Here is a 13,118-nt window from a genome sequence, read left to right as displayed (position 1 = left end):
GGGGAAAGCTGGCCGGGGGGGCCGCTGTTCAGGGACTGGCTGGGCATTGGTCAGCAGGTGGTCAGCAATTGCATTGTGCATCACTTGCTTTGTATATTTTTATTATTATTGTTACTATTATTACTATTTTATTCTATTTCAATTATAAAACTGTTTTTATCTCAACCCATGATTGTTCTCACTTTTGCTCTTCCAATTCTCTCCCCCATCCCACCGGGGCTGGGGGGAGGGTGAGTGAGCAGCTGTGTGGTGCTCAGTTGCCGGCTGAGGTTAAACCACGACAGCTACACATACATCTAATCATACCTTTATGTATACCTGTGTCTGTAATCACAAACAGCAGTTTACTGGATCATCACATACTTCAGAAAGCATGTAGCTTTATCTGAATATGGAACCAGGCTCAGTCCCACCACCAAACTCAGACTTGCTGCTTCTGCTTCAATCAGGTGCTCTCTCCGAAATATCTTCCTCTTTCACTCCTTAAACCTCCTGCCAATTGCTGTACTCCATATAAAGTAACTTCTCAGATTTTTGGAATTTTTTTTACCTTATTTCATCTCCCTCCACTTGTTCTCCCTTTCCCAAATTCTGACTCATGTTGGCAGTTGGGAAACAAGCTCAAGTCACCTCCAATGGGTTAGACACATTCCAGACTGGAGCATCATGTTCATTCTTGTCTATAAATAACTTCACTTGTTTCTCCACAAAGTTTTAAAATTACTTTTAAAATATTTCTTGTTTCTCCAGAAAGATGGTGAATACCATACACTAAATGATCAAGACCTCTGCTGCTACTCGTTTTGTATTTTCATGTGTTTTTAATGCCAGAAGTAACTTATAGGCTATTGGAGGTGATCAGACTGGGGGAAAAAAAAAAGGTATATTTTTCACCTGTGCAAGTTTCTTTGGTATGGATGGTTGTGTAACTAACTGCCTGAGCCATTGGTTTTGGTGGAGGGAGAGGGTGAGAAAGTGCACCCAGCACGGCCCACCCGTAGCACCATGAACTTGAATCTGTTGTGAAACAGTGTTCTCATCTATGGATTTGTAGTTGGCTTGAGCCAGTACAACTGCATGTGTCTGCCCAAAGGTATGATATGCGTGGTCATCTCCTGTTTTGTTTGCTCTTGCAGTCATGCCGTTCTGTGGTCAATCAGATGGGCTTGCTTTTGGCAGCAGTGTAGTCGGAGAATGAGCTAAGCTGGCAGGAGCACTGGGCTAAGGGTATAGATGTTTCATGTAGGGAGATCTGTTGAATAGCAGCTGCCTGAACAGGGTGGTCCTGCTTCTGGTGCTTTCTGTGTGGCTGCAGTAATGTTCTTCTACCTTACGGCTGGTCAGCTTAAAATGGTAAGCCAGCAGAAAAATAAAAAAACACAGAATATGATTCTGGTTTTGCCAGTTTATCTCCCTGGTCCACGTCAGGATCAGATATTCTGTCAGTGCTGGTGCAGAAGGAGTATAAAATACACAGAAGGAATGGGATCCCTACTTCTGTCACCGACTAGCTTTTGGGATGGTTTAACTGTAGTGCTGGACCACTTCCTGAGAGAGATGTCTGTAAAAGTTCTGATCTCTGTGTTAGGAAGGCATCTCTTGAACAGGAGAGGCCATTATGTCAGTATGATCTGCTGAGTGAGAGCAGCCCCAAGATTAGTATGTTTTGAAACAAAACCTCTGTTTGAACTTCTGCATTCATCTCAGTTGGCATCCCTGCCCGTAGGATACAGTTATGACATACGTCACGTATGTCAATTCTAATTTCCCTAAGCTCTCATGTAGAGAAACAGAGCTTGCCTGGCAATGCCAGTTTGCAGAGTTTCCGCCTTCCTTGCTGCTGACTGCTTCGTGCCACCTCAGTGCACTGCCCTGTCGGTTGTGCTGGCTGAGCTGCTGTAGCGGCCTACTGTAAGTTGAGTTGCTGAATTGGTCCAATTTGCAGCACTGCTCTGCAAGTAGTGCGTTGGTGTAATTGAGGGGGGCAATATATTGCAGCAGAGGGGCAAGAGTGAGTGTCTGGGAGGACAGGGCAGAGGAAAAGGGGAAAACAGAACTCCTTAAGCTTGATTTCTTGCAAAAATCCTTATATTGTAAAAGTATAGTCTCATTTTCAAGACATTATTGTTTGTATTTCCTTACTATGAGGAGGGGCAGGATTTCCCAGATGCCAGCTTGTGTGAGCAACAAAGAGAAGGTCTCAGACAACTGCAGAGGACAGAGGGACCCACCCCTGATACTTCCTGGGGAAAGGGTCCTAATCACCCCCAGAATGCCAAGTCCCTTTTTGTAGGTCAGCTCTGCAAGGAGGAAGGAGGAAATGATAGAAAGGAGTTTGCAGACATCCAGAGCAGCAGAGACCCCCAGCTTCCAACTCCCCAGGGAGAACTTGGATTCTTCTTCAGTGGGTTTTGCAGATCCCTGCTTACAGGGAGCAGTTGGCAGGAGGTCAGCCTCATAAGGGGAACTCAAGGATTCAGATACCCATGCCCATGGAAAGATTAAGGCTCCTCAGTGTACATATACAGTAAATCATAATAACACCTTGATGATCATCTCTGCACTTGAATCCTATTACTGTGGTTAGTGCTTCTTCTATGCACCTTTTCCCTTGTCCCCATCACATTGTTCTGCCCTTCTCAATTTTCATCTTGTAGTCTTTTTGCATGCCTTCTCTTCAGCAGTCTTTGTTTCCTACCTTTCCTGAATAGATTCCTACATACAATTTATTTCAAATTATTTTGGACACCATCTGAAGTTTTCTGCAATGCTCATTACAGTTTTCTCACAATAAATTTTTTTTGTTTTGTTTGCTTGTTTAAATTTTTAGACTTGTTGAACAGGTTCAGTGGGCACTGTGTGTCTTTGGGGTATCCAGCTTGTGGAACCTGTCAGGAGAAGAAGGGGTTTGGCTACTTAGTCTGTTTGTGCCCATGTAATTTGTTTAGTTTATTTAAACTGGTATCAGAAGGTTAAGTCTTGTGAGTTTGGATTTTTAACTTTGTTCTTCTAAGGGTATATTTGCTGCCATGTACTAGATGGGGTAGGTGTTAGGAAACTGAAGATATTTTTGCTGTAGGAGGTGGCTCTACTGTGGCAAAAGTAAAAAGTCTATCCAAGAACAGCAACTTTTTCATTTTCATGAAGGGGTAAGAAGGGGTGTGTTTGGGAATCTCTTGCTTTCAAATCTTGAATGCTCACCTTACTCTTTGACATTCATGAGCTTTTAGGATCATCTTAATAAGAATGTGAAATTTGGAATTTAAAGAAACAGATCTTGACTTCTGCTGCTAACTTTTCATAGCTTGCTTCTAACACTGTTCTGGTAATATTCTCTGAGATTATTCCTTAAGAATTATGTTAATAATGAATGCATAAATACAGTACACAGTGAGCAGATCTGTTTCTCTCAATCTTTTTAGAGTTGAAACTCTTGAAGTTGAGGAAAAAAATAATTTACAAGAAGTGGCAGTAAAATTTCATATTATTTCTGAGTGTGGAGTCCCACCAGTAGCTCAACCTGACCTAACCCCATGTCGTGTCACTGAAGGGAATAGTCCCGCTTTCTCCCCTGGCTGTGCGGTCCTGCCTTCTGTAATAGCCCCTACTGGATTCTTAATTCTCTGGTTAAATGTATGAGGTATTTGCTATTAAAACAGAGATTGCCTTTCATTAAAATAAGCTGCAAAGTGAATTGAAAGGCTTGTATACTTTTTACAGATTACTGACAGATGAGAGGAACAGAATTGCACAGCTGCAAAACTTAAAAAATTTGAAAGACCAGTAAATGCCAGAAAATGAGTTGTCAGACTTGTCTTCTGGTCTCCCATCTGTTGTGTTTGCTAAACCTTGATTTCAAAATTACATGTTACGATGTGTCTGAGTAAAAACTGCTGCCTGTTTGCAAGGGGTGGAACTTTTGAAAAATTGGGACCCTGGTTACTGGGAAAACCCAACATACCTTTGTCCCCAGAAAACGTAAATGTTCAGGCCACTCAGTGGTTAAACACTTGTGATATGTCATTTGCGAGGCTAGTATGCTGAATCAAAAAGTCAAATGAAAAATACTTTCAAGCTAAATAAATGGAGTTGGAAAGTTGTCTTATAAGGGAATACAGGAAATCATTAACCCTGAAGATGAGCTTCATGGAGCTGTTATAATTTAAAGATGCAAGGTAATTTAGTATGATTTCTTTCTTGTTCCCTTCAGTAATAACAGGAAATAAAAGAGGAACTAAAGTTATAAACATAGACTAATGTAAGTTAAGATTTATTTGATTAAATAAGAGCTAATCTAGTATTGTATTTTTATATGGCTCTTTAAAAAAGCAATACTTATTTGAGGGTATGCCCTTTTCAAGTTTTTAAATAAATGTTCATAACCACTGCAGGAATTCTGCCTGAGTGTGCCTGTGGTAAGAACATGGAGAAAAGGCTTTTGTAATAATAAGGCAAAATCCCCAGCTGCATTTGCTTTCCCCTCTGTCCTATGTACTTAATCCTGTTTCATAACAAGCTGCTGTGACTTATTTGAGGTATTAGTCTCCCAAATAATTCTCATCAAAGTTTTGGTCTAATAACTGTTTCGTTTATATATATCTTTAATTGTCAGAAATAGTGTGTACCATAGACATGTGAGGTACTTTTTGAAAGTAATTCACTTTCACGGAAACTTGCTTTCAAATAAATGGGAACCTTTTATCTATTTCCTGTAAGTTTGCCCTTTGTTTTATTTATCTTAATAAAAATATGTTAGCTAGCTGTGAAATACCTGGATTTTTCATAAAAGGGATTGAGAAAAGATTTTAAACAAAGTCTTTTGGGCACGATAATTTTCCTGCTGCTCAAGTATCTGAATTAGAATTTGTTAAATGAGATAAATCCTACAATTATAGCAGAGTGTAATCTCATATTGGTCCATATTAGAAGTACTTAGTACAAAGTGATTGCAAGATAAGAATCTTTTTGTGTGTTCTATACTTGTATTAAATAATTCCCTGTCTAGATAAGCTCTGTAACTAGTTTGGTGGCCATTTGGTAGTCTGTGGGCCACAGGTGGGTTTGGTAGTATTAGATTTTTATAGATGACTTTGCATTTCTCCTGGTGGGGAAAATTAAGGAATAAGTCTAACCAATTCTCTATTCTTTTTACATTTGTCACTTTTGAGAATCAGCATTTCATTGCCTGTGCTTTATTATGTGTCTCTGTATATTCTCTTATTTCTGTTCCCTTATACCTTATTTTACTGCCTTTCTGATTTTCCTCTTTGCCCCTTATTTGTGTGCCTTTACCTGGATTGCCTTTTTGCACAATACCTATGAAGTTACCAAATAATTCTGACGAATTTGTGGTAATATTTAAAATAGAGTATTTGTGTTCCAAGATCATTTGAAATGCTTTATAAACATCAGAAGCATACTCAGATTGCCTTGAAAAATGCGTGTATGCTGGCATTTGTCGGTATAGGCTTGTGACTAGATTGTGTGAAATGCTAAATATCTTTACTGCTTTTAAGATGGATTTTTATAAATCCATGAAAGAATTAGTAATGTAGGGTCTCTATAGTAGCAAGGGGCTTAGCTTGTAGGACAGAGGGATGTTGAACAGAAGTAAAAGGACGTTCTCTCTTGTTGGATTCTTTCAATATTTTGCTGACTCAACCTCTCACCGCAGCAGGAGTTTCTGTTGGTGCAGGTTTGCTTCTGTAGGAGAAGGTGTGATCTGTAGAAGATCTGTAGAAGACACAGGTCTGCCAGTGTCAGTCTGAAGCAGCCATTACAACGACATCGCTGCCTCCAGAGCTGCCTGTTCCTCAGGAGACCCTCTCCTCTATCCATTTTTCTCACAGTTCCTCATTTCAGTGCCACGTTCTGTATTTACAAAGCAGTGCTGCATCCCCAGCTCCATTTCCCCATGCACCAAATGAAGCACGCTTGCCTGAGCCACTGTTCTGTCACCTTGGAAAAAGGAGAAGGAGAGAAGTCTTAGTGATGGTCTGCAGTGGAGAGTGTGTTTTCAATGGGGCCTTGCATTCAGTAGATCCCAAGAGCTCTCCTGAGGTTTTGCATCTGCAGGGTCAGAGCTGTTCCTTCGTTTGGTGAACTGATAAATTTAGAAGCCGCCCTGCAGGTGACCCAATGTGCATGTGAATTTTGCACTCCACGATGTTCAATGCTTGCTCTTGTTAATGTGACTGAGCGCATTTAAGTGTGCAGTGAGCGCACTGGGATTCACAGAAGAGGAAGGGTCGGACTCTGCTGTGTGCACTTCTGCCTTTCCTTGCTGGGTGAGAGGAACTGCAAAGAAGTTTCACCTCAGTGATGAATTGTATTACGAAGCTTTTTCAGGACATACATTTCCCTTGGAATGTACTTTAGCTGGCAAATTAAGTGGTTTTTCAAGTAAATGCTCATGCAGCTATCTCTGTAAAAGCACATAGACTTTTTTTTATGCATGAGAATTTTTTTTTAAATCATGGTTGTCCTTTATGACTGCAGTTGCACGCATTACTGCCTGTGGTTCCGTGTGAGAGCATTAAAAAAATCAAATAACCGTTATTTCCTACATGTCCTTTTTTGTTGGTAGCAAGATACATTCTGGTTATTGCTAAACCTACTTCTTGCTCAGATTATAAATGATGTTTTTCAACAAATGTGATGAACAAAACTTACTTATGCCCATTTAGATGATGATCCCAGTGAAAAAAAGAAACCTATCAGTTTTCCTGTGTGGGAAAGCATTTTCTGGCACGTGTCAGATTTTGAATCTTCAAGATTTTAATGCAGCTCAATGGAAAAGATTTAATCTTTCATACAGGATGGACAGTAGAGGTCTCCTCTGCCTACAGGAGAGCAGTAATTCTAACTACTTTTTTCAGAAGTCCTTTTCCTACAAGGTCTATAGCAAGGACACTAAGGTCCAGATATCCTTGAACCTTTTAATAGCATGGTTATGGAGTTGCATATGATTATATTGAGGATAGCATGGTTATGGAGTTGCATATGATTATATTGAGGACCAAATGAGATAAATGGACATCAGCAAGTATACACATTTATTTACTGAAGAAAAGCTGCATAGACTGGGGTTGGCAGAAATCTTCTGGATATTTATAAGCTCTCCATTGGTGACTTTGGCTTTGCTTGTGTATGCTGTCTCAGTAAACTTCTCAAATATTTAGGCTAACTTGCACATTGTGAAGCAAATGCAGAGGTACCTCTTGGGGGATGGATGTCAAACTGTTTCAGGACAAAGCTTTTAAGCAGTGCAACCAGAAGAAGAGATCTGGTGTTCATCCTCAACCTCATGTCTGTGGCCAAGATAAGTAAAGGTAAATGCTGGAAGCATTTAGAGAAGGAGAGGTTAGCAAATTTTCAGAGGTAGTGTTGTAGATTGTCTTTTTTTTCTCAAGTCTATGACATTGGAAATTTAATAGGAATTGGAAGATGCTGCCTTTCAGAGAAACAAGCAGATTTGCTGTTGAGAAGTATCTTGCCTGTGTACACGCAGCAATGTCTTCCTGAGTTTAGACTGGGGAAAGCCAGGAGCTGGAATATGCTCTATTCACAGATATCTCTCCAACTTGTTTTGTGTACCAGCTCCCAACCATATGCACTTCTTGATTTGTTGCCTTTCGGTCACCATGTTGTAAATTGCTGAACCCTGTTTTACAGGTTTCCTTTAACCTCTGGGATCATAGACTGATTCAGGGTGGAAAGGATAGTAACATGTCATATAGTCCACCCTCATGCTGAAAGCAGGGTCAACACTAGATCCAAACCATGTTGCTTGGAGGTCTGTCCCCTCAGGTCTTGAAAGCCTCCATGGGTGAAGATTCCACAACTTACCTGGACAGTCTGTTCCCATGCTTAAGTATCCTTAAGTCTCAGTTTGCTCGTCTCCCTTTGGAGACTGTCCTTCAAATCACTCTTACATCAGCAACTTGAAGGTCAAGCACTTGTAACTTGCTCATTGTCTTGACAAAATGGTGCTAAAGAGTCACTGAAAATCTTTTCTTTGTCTGGTGTCAGACCGTCATCCAACTTTCAGTCTGCTGTTCATCCCAAATCTGTTCCTTGCACTGCCTGTACTGTAGTGACTCACATTAAGACTACTTCATTAGCTGCCATTGTAGCCTAGGCTTTTAAAATGCCAAACTGTAGTTGTATCATCAAAGATGATCCAAATGCATCTTGCTGAATTATCAGGTGGTGGTTCTAAACATCACGGCATAATCTATCAGGGTAATTTAGCAACGACTGCATATCAGGTTCTTGCTTCTGATCCATTTTTTAGTGCATTTTTCATCATATTGTAAGTTACAGTTATTGGTGATATTTCTGTTGTTTTATTCTCTGTTTAGTGAAATACTTGGCTATCCTGCTTCATCTGATGGAGCAAAAGGTAGCAAAAGGTCCTTACACTGATGGATGCTGCAGTTTTCGCAGGTGATTAATGTGTGTTCTTACAGTATACCACCTTTCTGAATACCATTGATTCTTTTCTTCAAAACAGCATCTTCATCAAAACATTTCTGACTTCTTTGTTATCTGAAAATTGCAACCGTTAATAATCTGAAAATGGTGTTTTCCTCATTTGATGCAGTCAAAAGAGAGATTAAGGGACAGGTTATAACACAGAATTTTTCAAATTATTCTTCAAAAATCTTCACCCAAAAATCACTACTAGTCTAAGCTTTGAGAACCCCAGCACTTTTCTGGAATCTTAATGCTAATTGCAAAGCTTGTTCTATTGTCTTTTTTTAATATTTCTGCTCTGGAAAAGTTGTATATAAATCTTGAAACGAACATAGAGCCCCTGTCTCTATTATCAGTAAGGCATTTTTCCAGGTTGCCATCAGAGTCAGGACTTGAGAAGGAGCCAAACTGGAGTGGGGTCAGTTCGAGTATTCCTCTGTCATGTTTCTGGGACTGCAGGTGTGTGTCAGAGAAAATGCGCTGTACCGAGGTTGGGCATGTGAATCTTACTGGCTTTGCTTTAGCACAGGCCGTGCCACTGAAATGTTTGTACCATGTTCTCCATTCCTGTAGGCTTCAGGAAAGCATTTTAGTATAGACACACTGATGGACCCAAACTGTTAATACCCTCTGAAAAGTTGTAGTACTAAGCCTGCAACTGCCTGATTAGGTCTGCACATGCCACCTCTTGGAAGATGCTGGACTGGGGTTTGAAAGCTTTGGTAAGCCAAGCTACTTCATCTGTTTGGGCACATTTGCTGTACCATCGGTGGCATGTTCTGTAGCACTGTTATTGTCTGGGATTTTCCACTACCCAGGGTATCTTCATTCTCTCGTTACAGAAGATAATGGAGAGTTGATTGTATTCAGATCTTATTTACAGAGTATGTTAAGGATATTTGGGATAATTGAATGTGATAGGTGAGTAATAAGTCCTTGATACTGAACTGTTATGTGGAGGCCCAAGCAGATACAATAGAATACATCAGGTTTATGGGTCAGTAGTGTATATGAGAACTAAGCAGTGTTTATGGTACAGCTGGGAAATAGTTGATAGTGACTTGGTTTTGTTTTGGTTTTGTTTTAATTGAAATGGAAGCATTACAATACAAATTTATTAATGAGCTGAACCAGAGATGGAAGGAAGATGAGGAAGGCAGGGCTTTGGGGGAAGAGTGATGAGGCTTGATGCATTTTTTTGAAATTTCTTTTAAAATTTACTGTCAAATGAGGAATGTATATCATAACTTTAGAAAGCATTTCCTTATTTTATGTATTACAAGTGTAATTCCTTTGTAAATAAAGTACCCTGTTTCAGTATCATAGCTCTTCATTTGCAGATAGATCCTTAATATATACGGCATTTAAAGATGAATGGCAGTGAATCATTTGGGTAAATACTGTGTAGGAGGATGTTTTTCTTATTTAAATATCTTGATGCAGTTTTATAAGTGTTTCAAAGATCTAGGCACAAGATTTTGAATTAATGTTTACATATTTGTCCTGAGCTGAACTCCTACAGGATTTTATTATTCAGATTGACAGGTGAATGTTTTATGTTATAAACTGCTTAAAGTACAAATCTGCTGAAAATCAAAGCCACCTGTCTCAAACAAGCATACACCTTCATCTCCCCATTAACCCAAATTAAAATTTATCGGGCAGGCAAAGGGTTGCCTGGATAAAGGGTAGAATAATCTGCTTTTGATTAATTGCTAGCAAGTAATAATAGGTAAAGGAAGCATGTCCTAACAGCCTTTTGGTTTCACAAATTATATTCTAAGCACGAACATTCTATTGATTGTTTTCTTTGAGGCCCAGATTGTAAACAGTCACTTAATAGTGTCTTTAGGGCAAACAAGTCTTACTGCATTAAGTAATAGGAATATCACATTGCGCCTTTTTTCTGTTCGGTGCACAGTTTTTATTTTGCCTGTGCCTTTCATTTTACCTTGTTACAGTCCTCATTCATTGTTCTATCCACATTCGGTAAAGTTGTTAAGCCTTAGTTAAATTTATGCTCTGTAGCGCTGTCATGTGGTTCTAAAAATGAACTGAGAATTATGCAGATTTTCGATATTTTAAAGTCTAATAAAGTGACCCAGTTTGGTAGAAGGTTAGGGTGAGATGAAGTAAAATATCTGGCATGTCTCTGAACTACTGAGACATAATATTTAATATAAACCATAACAACGATACTGCATTCTTTTCTTAATACCTGAAATAACAAGCAGTATGCTCTGCCATGACAGGCTAGTCATTTGGATCATGGGAAGATGCAGCTTGTAGTAGCATGTCAGGCTCTTGAGAAATGTTTACTGTGGATCCAGAAATGACACTGTGAAACTGGGGCTGGTGGAAAGTATCTCCTTGCTGAGGCTATTATACATTGTAATGTATCATGTGTCCTCAGTATAGGTGAAATGAGTAACTAACTGAATGATGGAAGTCACATCTGACTAAAAGAAAAAGAGTACATCAGTGTACTAGATTGCATCCTCCTTGATTAATGTTGAGAAGACTCTCTTAATCTCCTCAATTCCTTACACTCTTGGAGAAGATGACAGTGAAAGCTTAATGTTATTTTTTTTTTAAATCCAATACAAAATGAATTCATTTACTGTTTATGAATCATTTAAGAAGTGTATATGGAATCATGTTTGACCTGTGCATTTCTAAAAACAAAATATATAATTATTAGTTTGCAATAGGTTAAGTTTTATTCGATTTTTAAAAGGTAGGCACCATTTTGCTGTCATCTCTTATCTCTAGCGATATCACTCGTTCATTAAGTATCTTCTGTTATAAAGCATTCTTTGATATACAGTTTTGACCAGACTAAAGTTGACTTCTTACTTTTGTGGAAGGATTACATTAAAAATTTTTTTATTGGTTGATTGTTAGGCTAGTACACAGTTGCATCAGTTGCTAGTGAAGTACTGGATGAGCAGCTTTAGTTGTAGTGTTAGAAGCCAAAATCAGAACAACACAATAGATCAGAGTAGTTTGGATTTGGAGAGTGGGGATGATGAAAATGAGCCATAAGACTGAGTGGATGCACACCGTGAGTGGAATACAAAGGGTAAATTGCATACTCATAAGGGCATTTAAGACCATGCTTCTGCCTAAAAAGGCATTTTTGTCTTCCTACTCTCTACTTGTGAATGTTCATGCTCCCTCCCTTCTGTTGGTGTTAGTGTTTGTGGGGCTGTGTGGTAGGTCATGTCAGCTCACTGAGGAGCTGAAGCTAACTCCTTCAGACAAGAATAATTGATCTGAAATGGGATGAGATAGAGAGAACGTGTCATCTAAGTGTATTTATGGGTGCTTGTGTCATGTAAAGACTTCCATAAAATCAGTATGGGTGACAATTAGGGATTTCATAGATACAAATCAAAGTTGGAAACAGCATGGAGCTGAATAGGATTAAAAACTGTTTAAAGATGGGGGCAGAGACCCAGAAAACAAAGACTTTTGTGGTGGTGGTTTTTTTTTTTAATTTTAGGCTTTAAGCCTGCAGTTCTTGCCTTTGATAGCATAAAGGCAATAGTACTATGTCTTAACACTGCAAGTACTATCATATTTTGCCTAGTGTGACCCTTTATTTGCACTTTTTAATATCTGGTGGCCACAAGCAATGTAGAAAGTGTCTGGTAAGCGGTGTGTTTTCTGGGGGTCCTGGGGGCTGGGGAGGAGGGCGGGGGCGTGTTGCAGTTTTACAAATAGCTCCTTCAGCTGCAGAACTGGCTATAGCAGTCCTGTAGATGTGCTACAGGGTAGACCCTTCTGAGATGGTTGCAGCGTAGCTGACAATCCTGATTTTTCATTCATATAACTTCTCCAGTGTAGATTACCAGGTATCTCCATAAATATTTGCCCCAACACTGTGGGGCATGGAAAGACTAGCTCTGTGTGGAGGCTTCCTTCTTTTATTCACATTTGGCTGCCGCTCTGGTTAATGATTAAGAAAATAAACCAAGAGGATGAAGAGTCAAACAAAGACAGTTTTAAGCTTCGTAGACTTCCTTGCGCTGTTCCTCCTTCCCACCCACCATTCCTGCCTTTGTTGTTGTATGTATCTGTATATGGTAAATGAGATGAACTGTACTGCGTGTGTTGCAAATCACTGTCTTTTGCTTTAGCTTTTACCAGATTCGTGCATCTATGAAAATTCCACCAAGAATTCCACACAAATTAGAAGCTAGCTTGTTACGTGCAACTGGTAAGTGCAAAAACTTTTAGTAAATGAGGTCATTATCTTGCCTTGCTAATTAAGGGAGCATGCTTTTTGTCTTACATTGTTATAACTAATATAAATGTTTTTAATTTTGTTATTAATTTTGTTATTAATACAATTGTTTAATTTTGTTATTAACACAATACAAATGTAAGTTGTTTCATGATGACCTGCTGAATAACTAGCTTGTTCATAGCAATGAGACTTAAAAGTTGATTACAGAATTTGTGTTACTGTTTTTCCTCTGTTAATTCCCTTTGCTGGTAGCAAAACATGGTGATTCCTTTATATTCGTGTCTTCTGTTTTTTCTACTGATCTACTGAGTCTTCTCCATTGTTCAGACTAAGATGACCAAGAGCAGATCTCGTTTAAGTAGATATCCTCAAAGTAGTGAACTTCAGA

At 39.2% G+C, this 13,118-nt stretch overlaps 1 protein-coding gene across 1 annotated transcript in view; it reads left to right on the top strand.

The window, feature by feature from the left end:
* Positions 1-13,118, top strand: part of FAM135A (family with sequence similarity 135 member A) — an 82,035-nt gene that overhangs the window by 14,215 nt on the left and 54,702 nt on the right. The window contains exon 3 of the mRNA XM_009275785.2: positions 12,621-12,700. Coding sequence (XP_009274060.1) covers positions 12,621-12,700 — 80 coding nt within the window. The remainder of the gene's footprint in view (positions 1-12,620; positions 12,701-13,118) is intronic.

This window comes from Aptenodytes forsteri, unplaced genomic scaffold (genome assembly GCF_000699145.1).
Source record: "Aptenodytes forsteri isolate BGI_AS27 unplaced genomic scaffold, ASM69914v1 Scaffold256, whole genome shotgun sequence".
NCBI classification, from domain to species: domain Eukaryota; kingdom Metazoa; phylum Chordata; class Aves; order Sphenisciformes; family Spheniscidae; genus Aptenodytes; species Aptenodytes forsteri.
This window is presented reverse-complemented; position numbering and strand designations above follow the sequence as displayed.